General features: G+C 43.6%; 1 protein-coding gene across 6 annotated transcripts in view; it reads left to right on the top strand.

Annotated features, from left to right (window-relative positions):
- Positions 1–24053, top strand: part of LOC126412113 (zinc transporter 1) — a 652968-nt gene that overhangs the window by 523212 nt on the left and 105703 nt on the right. For all 6 annotated transcript variants that reach the window (XM_050081545.1, XM_050081547.1, XM_050081550.1 and 3 more), the window contains one exon: positions 19158–19348. In XM_050081545.1, the coding sequence (XP_049937502.1) occupies positions 19160–19348 (189 nt within the window). In that variant the 5' untranslated portion in view covers positions 19158–19159. The remainder of the gene's footprint in view (positions 1–19157; positions 19349–24053) is intronic.

Raw genomic sequence — 24053 nt, forward strand, 5'->3', positions numbered from 1 at the left:
GTATCGGACGTTGTTTCGCGATGAGATTGTGAATGATCGAGCTGTGTCAGATGGGTAAGCGCTCGAGTGTAATAGTAATTCTAAATACGACCACTTTCACTACTAGTTTTCTTTCTAAATAAACATTATCATAACCAAATCGCAACTATGTGGCCTATGTCATTTGTGGGTCGTTAATGTAGTTCCCGATATTATTATTACTGTTATGTTACATTAACTTTGTTTGGTAGATATCGAAATAGACGACAGAGGGATAGAGAAACAATTAAAATCGCTCAAAAGAGGAAAGGCCGCTGGACCTGATGGGATACCAGTTCCATTTTACACAGAGTACGCGAAGGAACTTGCCCCCCTTCTTGCAGCGGTGTACCGTAGGTCTCTAGAAGAGCGTAGCGTTCCAAAGGATTGGAAAAGGGCACAGGTCATCCTCGTTTTCAAGAAGGGACGTCGAACAGATGTGCAGAACTATAGACCTATATCTCTAATGTCTATCAGTTGTAGAATTTTGGAACACGTATTATATTCGAGTATAATGACTTTTCTAGAGACTAGAAATGTACTCTGTAGGAATCAGCATGGGTTTCGAAAAAGACGGTCGTGTGAAACCCAGCTCGCGCTATTCGTCCACGAGACTCAGAGGTCCATAGACACGGGTTCACAGGTAGATGCCGTGTTTCTTGATTTCCGCAAGGCGTTCGATACAGTTCCCCACAGTCGTTTAATGAACAAAGTAAGAGCATATGGACTGTCAGACCAATTGTGTGATTGGATTGAAGAGTTCCTAGATAACAGAACGCAACATGTCATTCTCAATGGAGAGAAGTCTTCCGAAGTAAGACTGATTTCAGGTGTGCCGCAGGGGAGTGTCGTAGGACCGTTGCTAATCACAATATACATAAATGACCTTGTGGATAACATCGGAAGTTCACTGAGGCTTTCTGCGGATAATGCTGTGGTATATCGAGAGGTTGTAACGATGGAAAATTGTACTGAAATGCAGGAGAATCTGCAGCGAACTGACGCATGGTGCAGGGAATGGCAATTGAATCTCAATGTAGACAAGTGTAATGTGCTGCGAAGACATAGAAAGAAAGATCCCTTATCATTTAGCAACAATATAGCAGGTCAGCAACTGGAAGCAGTTAATTCCATAAATTATCTGGGACTACGCATTAGGAGTGATTTAAAATGGAATGATCATATAAAGTTGATCGTCGGTAAAGCAGATGCCAGACTGAGATTCATTGAAAGAATCCTAAGGAAATGCAATCCGAAAACAAAGGAAGTAGGTTACAGTACTCCTGTTCGCCCACTGCTTGAATACTGCTCACAGGAGTGGGATCCGTACCAGATAGGGTTGATAGAAGAGAGAGAGAAGATCCAACGGAGAGCACCGCGCTTCGTTACAGCATCATTTAGTAATCGCGAAAGCGTTACGGAGATGATAGATAAACTCCAGTGGAAGACTCTGCAGGAGAGACACTCAGTAGTTCGGTACGGGCTTTTGTTGAAGTTTCGAGAACATACCTTCACCGAGGAGTCAAGCAGTATATTGCTCCCTCCTACGTATATCTCGCGAACAGACCATGAGGATAAAATCAGAGAGATTAGAGCCCACACAGAGGCATACCGACAATCCTTCTTTCCACGAACCATTCAAGACTGGAATAGAAGGGAGAACCGATAGAGGTACTCAAGGTACCCTCCGCCACACAACGTCAGAGTGCTTGCGGAGTATGGATGTGGATGTAGATACAGTTTCGCTAACTTGCCATCAGCCAGACAATTTAATCAAAGGCTCACAAGTGTCTAATTTAGGTCGTGTAATGCGACACGTGCTGTTCAACCCTTAGATGAGTTTGTGCCAAGACATTTCGATGAAGAGGGACCGCATGTGAGCCCAAACATCTTTGGGATGTTAGCGTGCAAACGCCTCTCTTCTAACGTCTGCCAGTGGAGTTTGTTTTGCATCTCCGTAACGCTCTCTCGCCAGCTAAACGATCCCATGACGAAACGCGCCGCTCTTCGTTGGATCTCCTCTATCAGTCCTACCTGATAAGGATCTCAGATAGATGAATAATACTCTAGAATCGGGCGAAGAAGCGCCTTAGAAGCCACATCTTTCGCGGATGAGTTACATTTCCTTAAGATTCTTCCTGTGAATCTGAGTCTGCTTTTCCCAGTATCTGTTCTATATGGTCATTCCACTTTAAGTCGCTCTGGACAGTTACGCCTAGATATTTTACGGCAGACACTGTCTCCAGCTGTTTGTCATCATTAGTGTAGCTGTACAGCAGTGGATTTCTTTTTCTATGTATGCGTAATATGTTACATTTCTTTAGGTTCAGGGTCAACTGCCAGAGCCTGCACCATTCATCAATTCTCTGCAGGTCGATCTGCAAATTCTTACTATCTTCTGGCGTCACTACTTTGGTATAGACAACTGCATAATCTGAGAATAGCCTTAAAGTGCGTCCGACGCTTTCTACTAGGTCATTTATATATATATTGTAAACAGCAACGGTCCTATCACACTTCCATGTGGTACTCCGGATATTACCTCTGTCGATTTAGTTCCGTTAAGAGCGACGTGTTGAGTTCTATCTGCAAGAAAGCCTTGAATCCAATCGCAAGACTGCCAATGCTCCGTAAGTTCGTATTTTTTCCATTAAACGGCAATGCGGGACGGTGTCAAATGCCTCGCTCAAATCAAGGAACACGGCATCAGCCGGAGCGCCGTAGTCCACTGCGCTGTGGGTCTCGTCGAGGAACAGAGCGAGCTGAGTTTCGCAGGATCTCTGTTCGCGGAATCCATGTTCATTATTAGAGAGATGTTCACTTTCCAAAAACGTCATAATTCTCAATCACAAAACACATTCCGTAATTCTACAACAGATTGACGTCAGCGATATAGGACTATAATTGTGTGGACCTGTCTTAACGACTTTCTTAAAAACTGGAATGACCTGCGCTTTTTTACAATCGTTAGGTACCTTTCGTTGCTCAAGCGATCTACGATAACTTACTGCTAGAAGGGGAGCAAGTTCTTTTTCATAATCTTTATATAATCTTATAGGTATCTCATCTGGCCCACAACTTTGGAAGACCGAATTCAGTACTTCAACCTTGTCTCTTTTATCTTCCGTTTCGGTGCTGAGAGATTTTGACCCAGTTACTGATATTACATACTGCCAAAATCTCTTAGGGTTTTTCCTCAGGTCTGTTGCAACGTGTTACTTTCGATAAATAATAAACGCTTCTCTCACTGGTGTCCTGACGCTCATTTTAGTTTCGTTCAGCTTTTCTGTAAGCTAGGTTTTTACTTCTCTTGAATCTGAGATGAAGTGCTCATTGTTTACGTAGCGCTTTTCTATCACGGCTAGTAAAGCATGGTGGATCTTTCCCATCCCTTAAAACCTTACTCGGAACTTACTTGTCTGTGGTATATTGAACGATGTCTTGGAATTTTTTTCCATTTGTTCTCCACATCTTCTTCCTCATTATCGACTATTTGATGCTGACTGCTGAGATATTCTGAAATATGTGGCCTGTCACCATTGCTGAGGAAATAAATCTTCCTGCCTTTCTTAACATTACTTGTAGGACCCTTCGTCATAGATGCTGTCACAGCCTTATGATCGTGATACCTTCCTCTACGTTAACTGATTCGATAAGTTCCAGTCTGCCTGTTGCGAGGGGGTCTAAGACGTTACCCTCACGAGTGGGCCTCTATCTGCTCAACGTAATTTTCGGACAACACATCCAGAACAATGCCACACGATTCCCTGCCCCTGGCACCAGTTTTGATGGCATAATACTCCCAATCTATACCTGGCAAGTTGAAGTCACCCCCTATTACAATGGTATGGTCAGGAAAATGACCAATGGGATTCTGCAAGTTCTGTCTGAAACGCTCTACAACTACAGATCCTGACCCAGGTGGTTTATAAAAGCATCCTATCACCATTTTTGACCGTTCTTTGATATTCAATTTCACCCAGGTTAATTCACATTCGGAATCTGTGATAACCTCGCTAGATTTTATCGAATTTTTTACTGCAATGAACACGCCGCCACCATTGGCGAGTAACTTATCCTTACGATAAACATTCCAGTGTGAAGTTAGGCTTTCGTTGTCAGTGACGTCTGGTTTCAACCAGCTTACTGTTCCTAATACTATCTATACCTTCAGCCCCCCAGGGGGCTCACGGTTCTTTCGTGAGCGCGTATGTGGCGAGCACAGGGCCCCGAGCTATTGCAGCCTACCTTCTTTCCAGGACTGCATTTCCTTGCCCTTCGCCCTCTCCTTTCCCTCTCTTGGTGTCCTTGCTTATGTTGGCCCCGCTATTCTCCTGGTTATGTTGGTTTTGCAATTTGGTTTTGTTGCGTAATCACCTCATCCTTTTGGCATTCCCTGGTCCCCCTCTGGGGTTTGACCTCCATTACTAAATTTATCTTCCGTAGTGTGAGCCATTTGCGGAAGAGCACCTTACCTAGTGTCTCCGACGTGTGCCCTCCTAGTTCATTCCACCTTTTCTTTCACGTCGTTGTCTGATGCTTGGGTGCATAGCCAGCACAGTAGCCAGCCCGTGTGGTGGGGTCACTATGTACCCTTTTGGCTGAGCCCCCTGAACACACAGGGATCACACTTCTGATACCTGAGCTGTGACCTCCTCATGTAAGTAAGCCTGGGAGTGGTTGCTCGTCATCCTGGAGCGTCGGAACTCCCAGCCATGGCTGCCGTGCCAGACGGCCCTGGCTGTGGCTGGGTGGCGCCCGTGAGGAGAGCCCCTGATCGGAGTGGGTGGTATCAGGGTGGACGCTATGCAAATGAAACGCATACAGATCCAAAACTCTGGCCGTTCTTCTGCGGCCGTCTCTCTGTGTGGAACTGATTCTTTTAGTGCTGCTTCTCCTGCCCCTTCGGCCTTCCCTTCCATGGCTACTCCCTGGGAGGAGGGTCAGGCCCATCAGCTAGGGGCAAAACCTTTCCCCTGCTATCTAGTTTGCACCAGGACTGCAGTTTAATAAAATCATATTAATCTTTTTTATCTCTGATCTGCGAGGACCAAGATCCTCTGAGATCGCTGTGGCTGATTTAACAGGCCAATCGTCTTTGCTCCCAAGGGAGGGGTTCTCTAACCTAAAAAAAGCCCCATGTGCACTCCACACGTACTCCGCGAACCTGGAAGCCGCTTCCTGCGTGTAGTGCACGTCTGACCTATTAAGGGTAACACTACAATTCTGCACTAGATAGCGGAGGTCGTTAAATTCGCATCCGATACCGTCACAGAGCCGTCTGAGCCTTTGGTTTAGACCTTCCACTCTGCTCCAAACCAGAGGACCGCGGTAAACCCTGGGTACGATGCTACAAATAGACTGCTTAGCCTGCAACCCGCGTGCGTTGCTAGTTGCCTTCACCAAATCGGCCAGCCACCGAAAGGAGCCGAGGATGGCCTCAGAACCCAAGTGGCAGGCGTCATTCGTGCCGACATGTGCCACTACATGCATCCGGTTGCACCCACTGCGCTCGATTGCCGCCAGCAGGGTCTCCTCCACATCACGGATGAGACCTCCCGGCAAACATACCGCATGCACACTGGAATTCTTTCCCGCCTTGACTGCTATCTCCCTCAGGGGCTCCATCACCCGCCTAACATAGGAGCTCCCAATGATTATCATTCTCACCCTCTGTACTTGTCCGGACTGGGCAGGAAAATCGACCGCTGGCCCAACAGGAGAGGCATCCCGTGCTGGCTTAGAGTTATCGTCAGCTACATGCCATGTACTACAAGCTCTTCGCTGTTACGAACAACCTGCACAACGCAGTAAAACTAGGAAACATTACTCTGTTGCTGTCCATGGATGAAACGTGCAGTAAACACGTCTAACGGTCTGCCAAAAGGAAGACGATAACCGAAGATCGTGTCTGTCGTTTCCGGTATGGACAATAGGCTATAGCTACGCTGGTAAATCCAAAGATAAAACCACAAAGCATAAGCATTTCAAAAACTTACGTAAACACATACGGCTACCATTAGAACTAATGTACGCACTGCACTTAGCCAGATCTGTGAATACGGTATGCAGTAACAACACTAACACACGTCTACTGCGTACTTTATCGGTGAATAACATTAGAGCAATGTCTCCTCATTTGTTCAGTGCATACTGTAGGTCGTCTGTAATAGCAATACTTGAATATTGCTCGTCAGTATGAGATCCGTAGCGCACAGAACTAATGGAGAACATCAAAGGCCAGTACGTCTCGTCAGAGTTTCTGATACGGAAGGATTGCAGATCATGGGGCGCTGGAGTGGAAAGACCAAACCCAAGTCGAGGATGCAGTCAAAACACATTTTGTTTCTTTTATTTGTCCATTTGCGATATACTGGTAGCATGCATAGAACAATTGTTTAGACGCACTTTAATTACAGCAAAGATTTAATTTGAAACAATTAAGCAAACTATGATTTTACTGACGGGCTCAGCAATCTGGCTAGAAAATCAGACTCAATACAAATGTTCAGAGAAACCTTAATTAAAGCAAAATTAGACTCGAAATCAAAAATATACTAAAGGTTCGAGTGCAATAAAATTGACCAGTCTACACCTGAAAATAAACTTGCACACAAATTTCATGGCTTTACTTGGGATTTATGTACAAGAGAATTTTCCCACAAGGTTAAGAGCGACGTATAACACGGCTACTCTGCGTTGGTCCTCTTAGTTGACCTAGACACTGGGCTACATGCGTAACAACTTCAGCAATGTTACAAAAATAACACTGGCCAAAAAAAAAAATCAAAGTTTCATGCACTTAGGCGAGCCAAAGGTTGCGTTTCATTGGCAGGACACTTAGAAGATGCAACAAGTCCACTAAAGAGACAGCTTACACTACACTCGTTCGTCCTCTGTTAGAATACTGCTGCGCGGTGGGATTGACGGAGGACATCGAAAGGGTGCAAAAAAAGGGCAGCTCGTTTTGTATTACCACGTAATAGGGGAGAGAGTGTGGCAGATATGATACGCGAGTTGGGATGGAAGTCATTAAAGCAAAGACGTTTTTCGTCGCGGCGAGATCTATTTACGAAATTTCAGTCACCAACTTTCTCTTCCGAATGCGAAAATATGTTGTTGAGCCCAACCTACATAGGTAGGAATGATCATCAAAATAAAATAAGAGAAATCAGAGCTCCAACAGAAAGGTTTAGATGTTCGTTTTTCCCGCGCGCTGTTCGGGAGTGGAATGGTAGGGGGATAGTATGATTGTGGTTCGATGAACCCTCTGCCAAGCACTTAAATGTGAATTGCAGAGTAATCTTGTAGATTTAGATGTAGTCAGTTCTCACTAATTTGCGGTCTAGAAAAATGAATATGACAATGAAAAATTTTCCTTAGCTCTAGTTTCTGTGAGACACACTACGTGGAATTGTTTCATATTCACAGATTAACAGAAAAAATACATTTGAATTACACATGCTAACAACATTGAAAGCGTATTAGACATTTTTTAAATGGTAGTTACATTTTAAGAGTTCTAAGTTGCTTGAACAATACCTCGCAGATGGTTGGGTCTGAGGAGAATCACGTTATGACTGCATGTATCATCGTCTTTCAGCTTGTCTCTTGTAACAGAGTTCTGGAGCACTCCTACACATAGACCAACAGTAATCCACAAGCATTGCTTCATTCCAGTACCTCTGATATCTTTGTTTCAATATAGAAATGTCCTGATGGAATCTTTCTCCATGTTGTGGAAGTGGGGAAAATGGATTTTAAGGGACATGTTGGTAGAGATCCTGGCAGGGGACGCCAAACGAAAAGCTTCTACTTATGTTTCTAATCTAGACTGTAATAATAAAGTGGGAAGGAACTGTCAATCAGAACTCAGGGAGAAGTTGTGATCTAAATAACACTAGATGTATTCATTCTTAACATTACAAGACAATAAAAATGACAAAAGAAACATTACAAAAACATTTTTTTATTTGACAAACGCTTTTACTAACATGGGGTCTATGGTGTACAAAGTGATCACCTGGGGATCGACACACGACACTAACCAGAACACTAATCGCTTTATCTGACTTCATACACGTGAATCCGGGTTATGGCACAAAACTATGCCACTACCAAGGATCTATACTCTACTTTTCAAAAAAGAAAAATATGGTTAGAAAGAACAGGGTGCTGAGAAACACACATTGGAGCCCTACGCCACAGCAGCGAATACTTTACCCTCCTGGTCAAGCCGGCACACCACGATGCATACGGCATTGGAAGTTGTGGAAGACAGAATCTGTTATTAATGGCGCGTTCCAGAAAAATGTAAGTACGCGGTCTCGCGTTCAGTTAATTCGGAACGCAGGTACTTTACTATGAGCCTCTGAAACCCCGGTGGATTCCAGTGTGCAGGTGGACCCGTTTGCTGGTCTGCCAAACCAATTTGACTCCATGCTACGACTGTGCGTGACAGAATCTGTCAAATGTTTAGACGGCCGACTCAAGACAAATAAGTACACCCACGCTTCACTTGTTGTGAGTGTGATATAAGCAGTACCTCTGACAGTTCAGAAGGTGACTGGCACAGGCTCTAAGTGGCACACCAGCAAAGGACACAAGTCTCACCATTTAGGTAGAGACCTGCAGTTCTTTACTAGCGAAGCGCCAGTACAAGAGTGTTCTTCCTTTGTGTTCGCTTCCTCCTCTGCTCGGTACCAACAGCGCATTTTACAGTTTAAACTCCTCCCACTTTTGCACAAGCCAATCAGGAGCTGGAGGCCGGCATTTTTAGCTGGGAGAGAGGCCTTTGCTCTGCGAACACCGATTTGACCAATCAGAGGCTTTAAAGCTAATTGCGAGAAAAAGGAAAAAAGATTCAGCTTCGCAGCCTGTTTCCCACGCGTTTGCCATGTCTTTTGCTAACAAAAATGCTCAGGATGGAAGCACAGCACTCCATTAACAGCTTGTTATCTCCCCTGTCATATCCATTTCAAAGGTTCCAAAGAAGGGCCATAAACTCGCTAAAAACCTCGTGCTTTCACAAATATGTTTTAAAACCGAGTCTTGACGTCTGGGCGCCAGTCGCCCTGTCCCACGGAAATTCGCAGAACGTTCACAGTTCTTTTGTCGGCTTCCCCCCTAACAAGGGCCCATCCTCTGCTTTACTGCCGGTCTACAATGCGCTGGCCAGTGCAGCGTCGACTTCTCTGCGCTAGTCTGTATACCTGGACGCACCTTCCACCCAACTAAATGACTTTCACAATAAGATGGCGGAACTCGGCTGTCTGTAAATGCCTCCACACGTTCCGCAGAAAAAAACACGCTTTGCTGGGTTCATCAGCGCTGCAGCTTTTACTGCAGTCTAAATCGGAACCCTGTTTCGTTGAACGCAGGTAAAGCTTACCGTCATTCCTTCCCTAGAGCACGCAAACAAGACCGTTAACTACTGCCCACCATTTCATCATAATGTATGAAGTCAAATCGCAGTAAAGATCATATCCCGTAAGAACAAGAAGCGGCATAACACCAAATGAGAAGTGAGAGTGCCCTGCAGTCTTTCAGTGTTGCACCCAAGGTTGTGGTATTTTTGTAGGAGCGCTGCCACCAACTGAGTGTAGTCATCTCTTTTGCTGTCTAAAAATCCACAAACAACTTCCTTGATGGCTTCCCAAGCTTCCTTTTCTTTCCCATCCAAAACTTGGTCAAATGCAGGATCCTTTACAAGTTCTCGAATTTATGGCCCGATAAAAATACCATCCTTAACTTTTGTATCACTTAATTTCGGAAATTTCTCTCTTATGTACTTAAATGTCCCGTCCCTCTTGTTTCATACCTTTGACAAAATTTTTCATTAAACCCAGCTTGATATTCAGGGGTGGAAGAACATCATCTTTTGAGTCCACGAGAGGAGCAGCAACGACATTTTTCTCGCTAGGATTAAGATTTCGCCAAGACTGCTTTAATATAATGAGATTTCCTATTCCTACTGACCCACATTCATTAGAACTGGCACTGTTTTGTGTACCCCGGTTGCATACCTAAGAGTATGGCAATGACTTTTAGATCACCACAGATTTTTCATTTGTGTTCTCGACATTTGACCGAGTCCAAGAGGTGTGTCATATTTGTATGTCTCCTTCATGTGAACTGCATGACCAACACCACAGAAATAGAAGGTAGATGGTTGCCATTGTAAAATAGCACAGCTTTCAAACTAAGCTTGGAGGAGTCTATAAATAGCCTCCGTTCGGTTGGATCATGGTTCAAATTCAAAGATTATTTTTCATCTCCATAAAGGGAAGCAGTTCCATGTGACTTTTCTTGTACAAAGAGGCTGTGACATCACTTTCGAGAAGATTCCATTGCAGCAGTCGAGACCCAAGAATTTCTGCTTTCTCATTTGACAGTTCAATGTTTCTAATGAGATCACTCAATTGCGCTTGACTCAGTCTGTGCAGCGTATCAACTTTGCCCTCAAAATCAGGGTCACTGGATATTGTGGCGGTTTTGCGTATCAACAACATGGACAAATACAATGAATATGGATAATATGATACTCTATGGTATTCTGCGGTTTGAATTCACTCTGATATTTAGCAGTTGCATTGATCTGATTTTATAAATGATACTGACAATATTATACACATGTATAGTGCAATATTCATACAACAACTTCTGCCGGATAATTATTTTGTTCAAATTGCACAAGAACTCCACCTGACGTAGTCTAATAATGTTGACTGTAAGTTGTTTTCATATCACTAAACTTACAGATCCTACATCAGAGCTTTTATAATTTTTGTCTTCGATGGATTTAATTATTCTTAGCAAATTGATCATGAAAAGGAACCACAGAATACTACCTGCATACAACACTGACGTATGCTACCGGAAATATTTTTCTCCGTGATTCGTGCGTAGTTTAATTTTGGCCTCATACATCAGCAATGGAATCTTGTTCAACAATAAATACAATCAGCACTGTTCTTAGAAGATGCAGTCCGATTCGATTTTTTTGTAATATAAATAGAGCTCAGTACCACCGGTGCACATTATTTCACTCACATCGGAATATTGTTTGCAGTTTCAAGTAATTTAAATTTGCCGCTGAGATAAAAGTTAAGATGGCGGCCAACAAAAGATAGAGGATTTCTTTTTTAATTAAGATTTTCCTTTGCTCAATAAATAATCATTTAAATTGATGCCACCAAAAAACTATTAATACTGTTTTTCAAATTAGTTTAACACAAACCCTTGATATTTCGACCAGAAGTACAGACGAAGTTGCTATATAATCGCAACTAACAATGGCTGCGCTTCTTGCAGCTATGATAAAACAATTAATACAAAATTATAATTAAAAGAGGAAGTAATTTTTCAATAATTAATCATAAATAGTTTTAACGTATTTGGCTCTATTTGCTTTTTACCATCAAATGAACATAAGACAACAATAATTTTACGTTAAATGTTTTTCATTCAACAGACCTCAAATCGATTCGCATCTTGCGTCGGCGACGTGCATCAGAAGAAGACGACAAAAGGGTAAAAAACAAAAGAAAAGAATGACATAGATTAACAAAGAATGTGAGACAAATATTATCTCTGTTTTACATAATTATCATCTTTTTAAGAAATAATTACATTATTGAATGAATATTATTGAGATACGTAATTTTCCACACTTTCATATCCCATTCGTCCCATTATAAGTAAAACAAAAAAAAAAAAATATCGTGGATGTTATAATATGAAAAGCTTATTTGGTTCTTCCTCTCCTCCCCTTCCTCTTCCTTCTTTTTCTTCTTCTCCTTCTCCTCCTCCTCCTCCTCCTCCTCCTCCTCCTCCTCCTCCTGTCTTCATTTTCTACTTCAAACACACAATTTTCGGGTGGCGTAGGAACTGGTAAACTATCTGAATGCGGAATGGGTCGATTAGCAGAGCGAAGTTTCCGGGTACTGAACTGTTCTTTCTTTCTTTATAGACAATGCTGCATTTATAATTGGAGTCAAGCAGAAATAGCACTTGTATGTATAGTTTGTAGGCTACCGCCAAACCATAGGCACAGCAAAAGCCGTAGATTTTTCTTATTTTTGAGCCATTCTCGCAGTGTAGCTGAACATGCGTTGCAACTTACATATGGAGCGCAAGACTTATCGTGGTCCCCTACTTTCATACCGAAATAATGCTTATAGGCAGTCTTCACGAGAGGCGTCAGGCTGCGGTTCTGTAAAGAAAATGTTATTTGACCACAAATGTAACAAAAATTATTCATTCACCTTATTTACACATTTTCGTGACATTTTTACGAATTTTAAACTACAAAAGCATTCTCACACCAAAAATTCTGCTTTAATTACAGCAGAAACTATATGAGACTCACAGTCACAGCAACAGTATCTATGTTTACGACTTACAAACAGCTTAAGACATTTGTGTTTTGTTACTAGACAGGTGTGCCAACTCCGAAAACAAAATTTCCCCCAAATTGAAAATATTGACTATAAGAATGAAATGTCACTTTATCTCCAAAGCAAGAGCTAATCTGTCATTTTTATGGTGATTTTTAATTCAGCAGTTGAAAATGTATAAGAACTAACTATTTTTCATTGTTGGCCAGAGTATTTTCAGATGACCTAAAATCACTAACCACGGCATCAGGAAAACTTTTAGCTTAAAGCAATGCTTACAAAAAGCATAATTCAAACTGAGGCCTCTTTAAAGGGTGAATAAAAATCGTTTCCCTTTAATGGTGGGATTACTATAGCAAAAATTTATCCTGAGGCCCCTTTTAAAAACAAAACAAAATTTCTCCAAAACTTAAGCCAATGTAAAAGAGGGAAATAAGATTTTAAACAAATGTTCGCAATTCTAAAAACAGTAAGGCTACAGTGAGGAGTCTTTAAAGGGTAGTAAAAACCTTTCGGACTTCAAACAAACTCGCGGTAGTAAGATTGCACTAAGCCACTCGCGAAGGGCGAGCACCTTAACTTCCACATCTCCATCAGTTCAGAGGCAGAAGTTCCGGAATTACAATTATCACGAACTAATTTACAAGGCGTAAGTTCCGTAAAACGTGGCATGCCGGGGGGGGGGGGGGGGGGGACTAAAAACGTGGGCACAGCCAAGCTAAGTCAAATAACTGTGCGGTTCTAGGCGCTTCAGTCTGGAACCGCGTGACCGCTACTGTCACAGGTTCGAATCCTGCCTCGGGCATGGATGTGTGTGATGTCCTTAGGTTAGTTAGGTTTAAGTAGTTCTAAGTTCTAGGGGACTGATGACCTCAGATGTTAAGTCCTGTAGTGCTCAGAGCCATTTGAACCATTTTTTCAAATAACTACTACGCCGATATGGTGTAGGAAAACACAGTACGCTGCGGGCAGGGGAACTTCAACAGTAACCACTAAAGGGGAGAACCGAAGAACAACCTCCAAACCAAATAAAGCGTCTTCAGTACGGGCAGTAGCCAGCAGAGCAGTTCACAAGGACTCTGACTACAAAGTAATTTCTCGAGAAGCGCACACTGCCCAGTTCCGCCATACGAAGCGCTGGTCCTGCTGAGTCTTCCGGTGACCACCAGCTGCTCCAGACCGGCGCGGGCTCCCGCCTGGTGGCTGGACTCCCTGCCCGTGACGCCGGCAGCCTGCGCTGCCCTGTGTGTCACCCAAAACGGCTGCCCACCGGCTCCCTGTCCAGACTCTCTTCACAACTTCACGATCGCTTCCTCTTACATCCACCCAAACCAAAGAGATCACTCACCGATGATAGCCCCCTAGATAAACCCTCTGGCCAACAACACGGGCGCGACCTAGTAGATAGTGTCGGAAGTTCCATGCGGCTTTTCGCGGATGATGCTGTAGTATACAGAGAAGTTGCAACATTAGAAAATTGTAGCGAAATGCAGGAAGATCTGCAGCGGATAGGCACTTGGTGCAGGGAATGGCAACTAGCCCTTAACATAGACAAATGTAATGTATTGCGAATACATAGAAAGAAAGATCCTTTATTGTATGATTATATGATAGCGGAACAAACACTGGTAGCAGTTACTTCTGTAAAATATTTGGGAGTATGCGTGCGGAACGATTTGAAGTGGAATGATCATATAAAATTAATTGTTGGTAAGGCGGGTACCAGGTTTAGATGCTTTGGGAGAGTCCTTAGAAAATGTAGTCCATCAACAAAGGAGGTGGCTTACAAAACACTCGTTCGACCTATACTTGAGTATTGCTCATCAGTGTGGGATCCGTACCAGATCGGGTTGACGGAGGAGATAGGGAAGATCCAAAGAAGAGCGGCGCGTTTCGTCACAGGGTTATTTGGTAACCGTGATAGCGTTACGGAGATGTTTAGCAAACTTAAGTGGGAGACTCTGCAAGAGAGGCGCTCTGCATCGCGGTGTAGCTTGCTGTCCAGGTTCCGAGAGGATGCGTTTCTGGATGAGGTATGGAATATATTGCTTCCCCCTACTTACACCTCCCGAGGAGATCAAGAATGTAAAATTAGAGAGATTCGAGCGCGCACGGAGGCTTTCCGGCAGTTGTTCTTCCCGCGAACCATACGCGACTGGAACAGCAAAGGGAGGTAATGACAGTGGCACGTAAAGTGCCCTCCGCCACACACCGTTGGGTGGCTTGTGGAGTATAAATGTAGATGTGGAACTAAGGTATCAGGTTTATGTTTAGTAACCGTGAAACTGTCACGGAGATACAGGCTCTATTTGCTATGGGGAACATTGTGTCGGGCATCCGTGGGTCCAATGGAGCTGGTGCAAGGCACCACGTTGGCCAAGCACTATCGTACACTTGTTGCAGACCACGTACACTCTTTCCTGACGATCATTTATCCCAACGGTAGTTTTCCAGCAAGATACTGCGCCATGCCACAAGACCAGGATTGTGAAGGAGTCATTGGAGTACCAAGTGGCGAGCTACAATTGGTGTGGTGGGCCCCTAGCTCGCCAGATCTGAACCCGATCGAACACATGTGGAATGTCGTAGAAAATGGTGTCAGAGCCAGAATTTACGGGATTTAGATGACTTGTGGGTGCAGATTTGATGCCAACTCCATCCAGCGACCTACCAAGGCCTCACTGCTTCCAAGCCATGAAGCGCCGCCGTTGTCATCCGTGCCAAAGGTCTATTACGGGGTTATAATGTTCTGGCTGATCTGTGTGTGTGTGGGAGGGGGAGGGGGCGGGGGGGGGGGGGTGTATGTTCTGAGTCTTGTGGGCAAACAAGTCCTCGTTTACAGAATCCACATTATTTCTTACAAAGGAGATCTTAATCTTCACCAATAAGTGAGTGTAAAAATGTTCAGAAATAGTGTAACAAAATGATGTCAGCGACAGAGGTCTATGTTTTTGTACGTGTGTTCGAAGATCCTTCTTGAAAACAGGGATGGCGTGCGAATTTTTCCAATCGGTTGCAACGCTTTGATGCTCCAGTGACCCACGGTACACTGTCGTTACTTGAGGAACAATTCCTCTCACGTATTCTGTATAGAAACGTACAGGTATCCTCTCGCGCCCAGTTGTATTCCCTCTGTTAGCCCAAAGCAATAGGTTTTCTATCCTACAGTCACTTATTTCGGTATCTATCATTAGCGAAACAATTTTGGAAAAAAAACTACATGGGAATGTGGAACCTTTTGAGCAGGGGTGGAATCTTTTGAACAGGGGAGATAACCTTTTGGGGAGGGGACGACCCTCTAACAATGAGTGGTGGAGCTTTTGGGTTGCGATGGTGGTGGGTTTTGTGTTGGGGTGGTGGTGGGTTTTGGGCGACAGTAGGGGTTTTTGAACAAGGGTAGGGATGTTTTGGGTGGGGTTTGTGTTTTGGGGCAATGATGGTTAATGTTTTGTCTATGTAAGCTTGTAACCTCCCCCTCACTTATCGACCTTAATGACAGTGAAAAGTTAAACCGCGTGTACCTAATGGAAACTTGGCAAAAGCAATCGCCACCGAAGTTAATTTGTCGGTAAAGAGGGGGGGAAGGGTTACATATAAATGAAAGGAAAAATGCAAGTGAAACTGGTGGAAATTAATTTTGAAAAGGGGTAAAGTTAATAAAGAAAGTAAATGTGCGGTCGTTACGTTAACAATTAACTGGTGTTAATTAGATATCTGAGATTTGGGGAAAATTACGGTCGCCAGTCCTATGGACAACTACTATAATAACTGAAAATGAAAGATTAATGCACATATAATTAGCACTAAAAGCGTGGCAACTGAGGATTGACACGTGTTGTGTGAAAACTGAATGTTTGTCAGAAGTAATAAATTTCGCTACACTCTGACTTAATTTAGCAAAAGAATTAATAAAACCGGAAAACTGACAGTTAATTTAGTGGCTGACATTAATAGTGAACTTTGTTTCTGAAGCGCTACGAAATTCAATGAAATAAGGTTAGTCTATGGCTACCTCAACGATCATTTCAATAGCTACATGAATCTACGCAATTTAGAAATAAGAGATTTAACTTTGACCTTGTATTAAATGATTCTGAACAATTAACAATAGTAAAATGCAGTACGTACCAAGCTGAGCTGCAGTCACAGGTAAGATAAAATATGGCAACAAAATTCGCACTCCTAATTTCTGCTTATGTAATCTAAATATTGTAGCCAGCTATGAATACTTTTACTGAACTTTGAAATTAAAGTAGTGAAATGGAATGATATTACTTTAATGCTGGCGTTTGAATTTCAACGACACTTCGGTTCATTCCAGAAAAGGAAGGGACCCTGCTTGGTAATGCAATTGGGACAATGAGCAACAAAGGTTTATGCTACGTTGCTGTAATTTTGTGAGACAAATTGAACAGTTTGAAAAGCTGAGGTCTGCCATACAGTTCTAAAACTTTACGTGCTTCCAGTCTTCCTTGTTGGTTGATTGAAGGTTTGAAGTCGCCGATCGAGGATATGGCGACAGTCACTCATTGTCGGCCGTCGCTGTTGCAGAAGCTGGATGTTGGCGCGCCTTCTTCTCGACACGGTCGCCAGGCGAAACGGGCTCTTGATGTGCGCCAGCTAATGCTTCCCGTCCGCGAGACGGTGTCAAGTCGAGCGCAATTACATGCTGCCAAACCCCGAAAGCGCGGCAACTCGCGGGAGCGTCACACAACTCACCTGCTCCACCGCCCTACTCCTGCCAGACTCCCTCTGCCCGCGCTCCATGCGGCGGAGTTAACACTACCAAAGATCCTAAACACTTTGGTTCTCCACACGACCTATCGATGTAATCGTTCGATAGCATAGTTTTCCCTAGGCCAGACCCAGCGTAAAAAATACAAATAATATTTACAAGACGAACCAACTACACATCGACATATACACTCCTGGAAATTGAAATAAGAACACCGTGAATTCATTGTCCCAGGAAGGGGAAACTTTATTGACACATTCCTGGGGTCAGATACATCACATGATCACACTGACAGAACCACAGGCACATAGACACAGGCAACAGAGCATGCACAATGTCGGCACTAGTACAGTGTATATCCACCTTTCGCAGCAATGCAGGCTGCTATTCTCCCATGGAGACGATCGTAGAGATGCTGGATGTAGTCCTGTGGAACGGCTTGCCATGCCATTTCCACCTGGCGCCTCAGTTGGACCAGCGTTCGTGCTGGACGTGCAGACCGCGTGAGACGACGCTTCATCCAGTCCCAAACATGCTCAATGGGGGACAGATCCGGAGATCTTGCTGGCCAGGGTAGTTGACTTACACCTTCTAGAGCACGTTGGGTGGCACGGGATACATGCGGACGTGCATTGTCCTGTTGGAACAGCAAGTTCCCTTGCCGGTCTAGGAATGGTAGAACGATGGGTTCGATGACGGTTTGGATATACCGTGCACTATTCAGTGTCCCCTCGACGATCACCAGTGGTGTACGGCCAGTGTAGGAGATCGCTCCCCACACCATGATGCCGGGTGTTGGCCCTGTGTGCCTCGGTGTATGCAGTCCTGATTGTGGCGCTCACCTGCACGGCGCCAAACACGCATACGACCATCATTGGCACCAAGGCAGAAGCGACTCTCATCGCTGAAGACGACACGTCTCCATTCGTCCCTCCATTCACGCCTGTCGCGACACCACTGGAGGCGGGCTGCACGATGTTGGGGCGTGAGCGGAAGACGGCCTAACGGTGTGCGGGACCGTAGCCCAGCTTCATGGAGACGGTTGCGAATGGTCCTCGCCGATACCCCAGGAGCAACAGTGTCCCTAATTTGCTGGGAAGTGGCGGTGCGGTCCCCTACGGCACTGCGTAGGATCCTACGGTCTTGGCGTGCATCCGTGCGTCGCTGCGGTCCGGTCCCAGGTCGACGGGCACGTGCACCTTCCGCCGACCACTGGCGACAACATCGATGTACTGTGGAGACCTCACGCCCCACGTGTTGAGCAATTCGGCGGTACGTCCACCCGGCCTCCCGCATGCCCACTATACGCCCTGGCTCAAAGTCCGTCAACTGCACATACGGTTCACGTCCACGCTGTCGCGGCATGCTACCAGTGTTAAAGACTGCGATGGAGCTCCGTATGCCACGGCAAACTGGCTGACACTGACGGCGGCGGTGCACAAATGCTGCGCAGCTAGCGCCATTCGACGGCCAACACCGCGGTTCCTGGTGTGTCCGCTGTGCCGTGCGTGTGATCATTGCTTGTACAGCCCTCTCGCAGTGTCCGGAGCAAGTATGGTGGGTCTGACACACCGGTGTCAATGTGTTCTTTTTTCCATTTCCAGGAGTGTATATCACAATGTATAAATACACAGAAATGTCATATCTTCAGGTACCAAAATAAGGAAAAAAAATAGTACAATAGATGGAAATAGGAGGATATGCATTTCCGGCGTTACAAGCTTTTGGCGTTGGCGAGATCTTAAGTGCTATCAGTTTGGGTTAGGATGTGTAGGGTGCTCTGGTTCGGGGGGAGGGCGGGGGGTGGTACAGTTTCTTCATGAGCTGCAGTAGTGTTTCTTCTTCCCCACTCATCAGACAGTTGCTTTTCACCCAGTGGTTTAGTGGGTGCCTCAAACCACACAGATGCTCTCTTCACCGTGGTGTGTCGCTTACCAGCAGCTACAGAAGACGTGACGAGCTCTCGGCTGCAGTGCTCAGACATCAGTTCTCGGCGGCTGTTCCAGAAATGGCGATGAAGCAGTGGGTGCGCCGGCTGCAGCCGCTGGCGCTGTACGCGATGCTGGCGGCCACGGTGGTCTTCCTGGTGCTGCAGCTGGTGCTGGCGCACGCCACGCACGCCCTCACCCTGCTGGTCGACGCCTACCACATGCTGTGCAACCTGGTCGCCCTCGCCGGCTGCATCATCACCATCAAGGTGAGCCGCCTGCCTAACACTAGCTGCATGCTGGGCTGCATTTTTCACTGCCTGTACTTGTATTCACTGCCTGTCTTTCCTCTCGTCGTTTTCTGGCCTCGAATATCGTGTGCCGACCTTACATTATGCCTCTAGTCAATGTTCTCAGGTGACCTCATGTCTTGCATCTCTAAGTAGTTAGCCTGCACATCGGACGCTCAAATGTGTGATCCCTTGATGGCAGTGCAAGATTAAGTACCTTCACTTGGAATATTCAGCACTTATATTGGATTTTCTTAAGTTGTTTCATTTATTTATTTCATTTATTTATTTAATTTCATTTATTTCATTTCATTTCATTTATTTCATTTCATTTATTTCATTTCATTTATTTCATTTCATTTATTTCATTTCATTTATTTCATTTTATTTATTTCATTTCATTTTATTTATTTCATTTCATTTTATTTATTTCATTTCATTTCATTTATTTATTTCATTTATTTCATTTTATTTATTTATTTCATTTTATTTTATTTATTTATTTGTTTCATTTATTCATTTCATTTCATTTATTCATTTCATTTCATTTATTCATTTCATTTCATTTATTCATTTCATTTCATTTCATTTATTCATTTCATTTCATTTATTTATTTCATTTCATTTCATTTATTTATTTCATTTCATTTCATTTATTTATTTCATTTCATTTCATTTATTTATTTCATTTCATTTATTTATTTCATTTCATTTATTTATTTCATTTCATTTATTTATTTCATTTCATTTATTTATTTCATTTCATTTATTTATTTCATTTTATTTATTTATTTCATTTCATGCACTGTCGCACCATGTAGGAAGGAAGGAAGATTGTGGTTTACAACTCGTGCTAACTGTATCATTAGAGACAAGATTACCGATTCAGATTGGTACAGATTACAAAAAGAAATCAGCCGTGTACTGTAAAAAAAAAAAAAAAAAAAAAAAAAAAAAAAATCCCAGCATTTGGATCAGGGAATTTGCGGAAATGAATGAAAACCTATATTTGGATGGTAGTTTAACGAAAACTGACATTCTGAGACCAGGACTGTGTACAAAATGAAAGTTGATTCTTGCAAAGAAGAAAATAGCCAATTATTTACACAAATAGCGTCTGCACGGATTGCGAACCAACAGATTCATCTTCAGGCTGCTGTTTACGTTTAAATTACATTTGTTGTCAGCTATTTCCTCCCTCTCCCCCCCCCCCCCCCCTCCCTTTGTGGCGAAAGTTCATTGGGACGGTAATGCACTACAGCAGAAAACGAGGAGAGAGACAGCCACCTGAAATAATTTGTAATGACTGGGCTACCAATCTCGCTCGCTGACCTGTGGGAGGGTAGGACGAAAGAGGAAGCGTCTACTGAGTCTGTGAGTGTTTTCTCAGTAGCAGAAGTACCATGAATGTTTCGTTTGTGCAAGTCTCGTCGCCGTCTGTTCTTAAGATGGTTGTGTAGCCCATGATTTACTGCGATGGAAATAGGATTATTATAGGAGGTAAGGATCCACCTTAATGCAATTTGGCTCTTATTAACAACTTCACTAATTATCCCTCTAGTGTCGTTAGCAGATAAAAATTTCTCATCAACCCTGTTCGCTATTATGTCAACAGGTAAACTTCATGTGGCCGGCCGCGGTGGCCGTGCGGTTCTAGGCGCTCCAGTCCGGAGCCGCGCTGCTGCTACGGTCGCAGGTTCGAATCCTGCCTTGGGCATGGGTGTGTGTGATGTCCTTAGGTTAGTTAGGTTTAAGTAGTTCTAAGTCCTAGGGGACTAATGACCACAGCAGTTGAGTCCCATAGTGCTCAGAGCCATTTGAACCATTTTGAAACTTCTTGTGAGTACACGTATTTTTTGTTACACGTACGCCAACAAATATGCCAATGACAATTTGCCCTCGGTGGAATTGTATATGGTCCAAAATGGTGCAAGGTAGGCGCAATATATGAGCATCACACATCTCGACTGAATAATTCATTTTAGGTTCAAGGCGCTCAAGAAATAGGTTTTTGACTTCCATTCTTGACGAACGGGAGTAACAAATGTGTCGGATTTTCTCTCTCTCTCTCTCTCTTTCTCTTTCTCTCTCTCTCTCTCTCTCTCTCTCTCTCTCTCTCTCTCTCTCTCTCTCTCTCTCTCTCTCTCTTACACACACACACACACACACACACACACACACACACACACACACACACACACACACACACCCGAGGGAGGACTCGAACCTCCGCCGGGACCAGCCGCACAGTCCATGAAGGAAGCTATGCTGCATACATTTAGGTTCATGGCCATCTGGTTCCGCAACCAGTGGCGGACTAAGAGGGAGGCGAGGCAGACGTCCCGCCCTGGACTTCTGGTGCTGGGAGCTGCCAAATCTCGTGGGCAGACAATCAAACCATTGATTACACAAACAAGGCGAAATTATGTTGTGTATGCAAAACATAAACATATTACCATGCAATGTTAAATGTCAGTGGGTGTTGGGGTTGGGTTGTTTTGAGGAAGGAGACCAGACAGCGTGGTCATCGGTCTCATCGGATTAGGGAAGGATGGGGAAGGAAGTCAGCCGTGCCCTTTGAAAGGAACCATCCCGGCATTTGCCTGGAGCGATTTATGGAAATCACGGAAAACCTAAATCAGGATGGCCGGACGCGGGATTGAACCGTCGTCCTCCCGAATGCGAGTCCAGTGTCTAACCACTGCGCCACCTCGCTCGGTCAGTGGGTGTGGTCAGAAGTTTTAAATTTTTTGTAAAACATTGCGGGAAACTAAAAATTGTAGAATGATAAACAGTTGCGCTAGACGCAATTACTCAAACGGTTTAAAAATAATCACGTAAGTCCAGTTTATTTATTAATTTTTTACTGAAGTGTTATTCTCAAAACTGCTTTTTAAAGATTATACGTAATATTATATAGTTTATCTCATGAATATAAGAATCCAGTAAGCTGAACTAGATCAGTCATCTAAATTTAAGCAACGGTTTTTACCAACTGTACACATCAACACTAAAGTCATCTAGACTTTATACGCTCGAAGTAACCTTAGAAAAACTTTTGATAACTTTTTTCGTATCGGGAAAGACTGCAGAGAATACGTCAGTAGGTATTCGACAGCAGTTGGAGGGAGACGGGCTGGTTACTGCGTTGTGCAGGGCTCGAGGCTGCTGTCAGCGCCAGCTGCACACGGAGCAGCACAACGAAAGTTACGAGAAGTCACTCCAAAAGCTGTTCAGTTCCTGTGCCGATCATTCCTTAAATCTTTCTGGAGTTCCTCTAACCTCAAGAGTCCCGTCTAGTGTCGCATGTTTAGAAAAGTTATATTCAAACTTCTCATCTTGTACAAACAGATGGAAATTACTTGTAGAGAAAACAGGAAAAAGTTTGAAACGATTGTCTGAAACTCGTGCTCAGTACAGTTCAGTTAGTCATAAAAGAAAACGTGGAAACAGTTGTGAGTACTTCAGAAGAAATGCAAGATCCATTCAAGGCAAACCTTGACACTAGATATGCAGCAAGCTTGTTCCTTCCAGGTATGTGTGATTTTACTTGTAGCACACGAGACTGCAGGAAATTAATTTAGCTGAACAATTTCTACTGTATCCAGAAGCTAATCAGGAAAAAGGACTCTTCAAATGAAAAACCGTGAACGAGTTTTTAGTGACGGAACGAATCGCAATTGAATCGGTAGTTCGAAGAAGGGAACGAATCCAAAACCTCCTTTTGTGGGAAAATATAAAAAAACGTTCTCTGTTCTTATTTTTAATTTTGTCTTAACCGAGCAGTTATGAGATTCCTCACATTAAGCTGCTGTTTTAGTACGCTGGGAGAAATGAATTTGATTGTCCTGAAGGACACATCACAATCTTAAAAAATCGAGAATTTGTTCCTTTCTTCAAACTGATTATGAATTAGGCATTAAAAATTCTTATTACAACAACACAAATATTCATATTTTCAAAAAAACTTCCATAATACAGCATATACAGGAAATCTCTATACTGCTAAGCTGGGTTTAAATAACACAACCTTTACGTAAGAAGTATTCTGTCTATTCTTGGAAGTCGAAAATGAGGACTTTCGCAGGGATTTGGTTTACATAACTTAGGCCACCAATTCTTTGAAGTACTTCCAGCCGAGATTTGAGTAACACTGAATTCTGTCTTCATTGGATTGAATTGAATAACGTATTACTGTGACGTGCAAATTCTGTATAGTCGTCTGATTTTGCTTTTTGCAAACCCGAAATTGTGATCACATTGAAGAAAGGAGTGCCCTCGCAATGGGAAGTTGTAATAAATATTTGTAGATTGCCTACTAACAACCAAAACAAGGAAAAAACACACTAAGTGTTGTTCAGGTTTTGACCCCCGTGGTCGACAATGAAAAGGTGAAATTATTTAATTTTTCAACCGCTGTATACAATATATTTCGTCACGGCCACGTATAGCTTCTCCTTCCGGATAAACGTAGAAACCGACAGAATATGTTTTTATATCGTGTAATACAAAATACATATAACCACAGTTTCCTCAGTTAGACTGTTTCCAGAACAGGCAATTTTGCCCCAACCTTCGGGTCATTAGAAAAGAGTTTTTATTTCTGTTTGTTATGGAACTTCTGAGAACGACGAAAATGTAAGATCTTATCGGCGACAGCTGCCCACTTTGCATTGTCGTTCCG

Source organism: Schistocerca serialis, chromosome 7, assembly GCF_023864345.2.
Source record: "Schistocerca serialis cubense isolate TAMUIC-IGC-003099 chromosome 7, iqSchSeri2.2, whole genome shotgun sequence".
NCBI classification, from domain to species: domain Eukaryota; kingdom Metazoa; phylum Arthropoda; class Insecta; order Orthoptera; family Acrididae; genus Schistocerca; species Schistocerca serialis.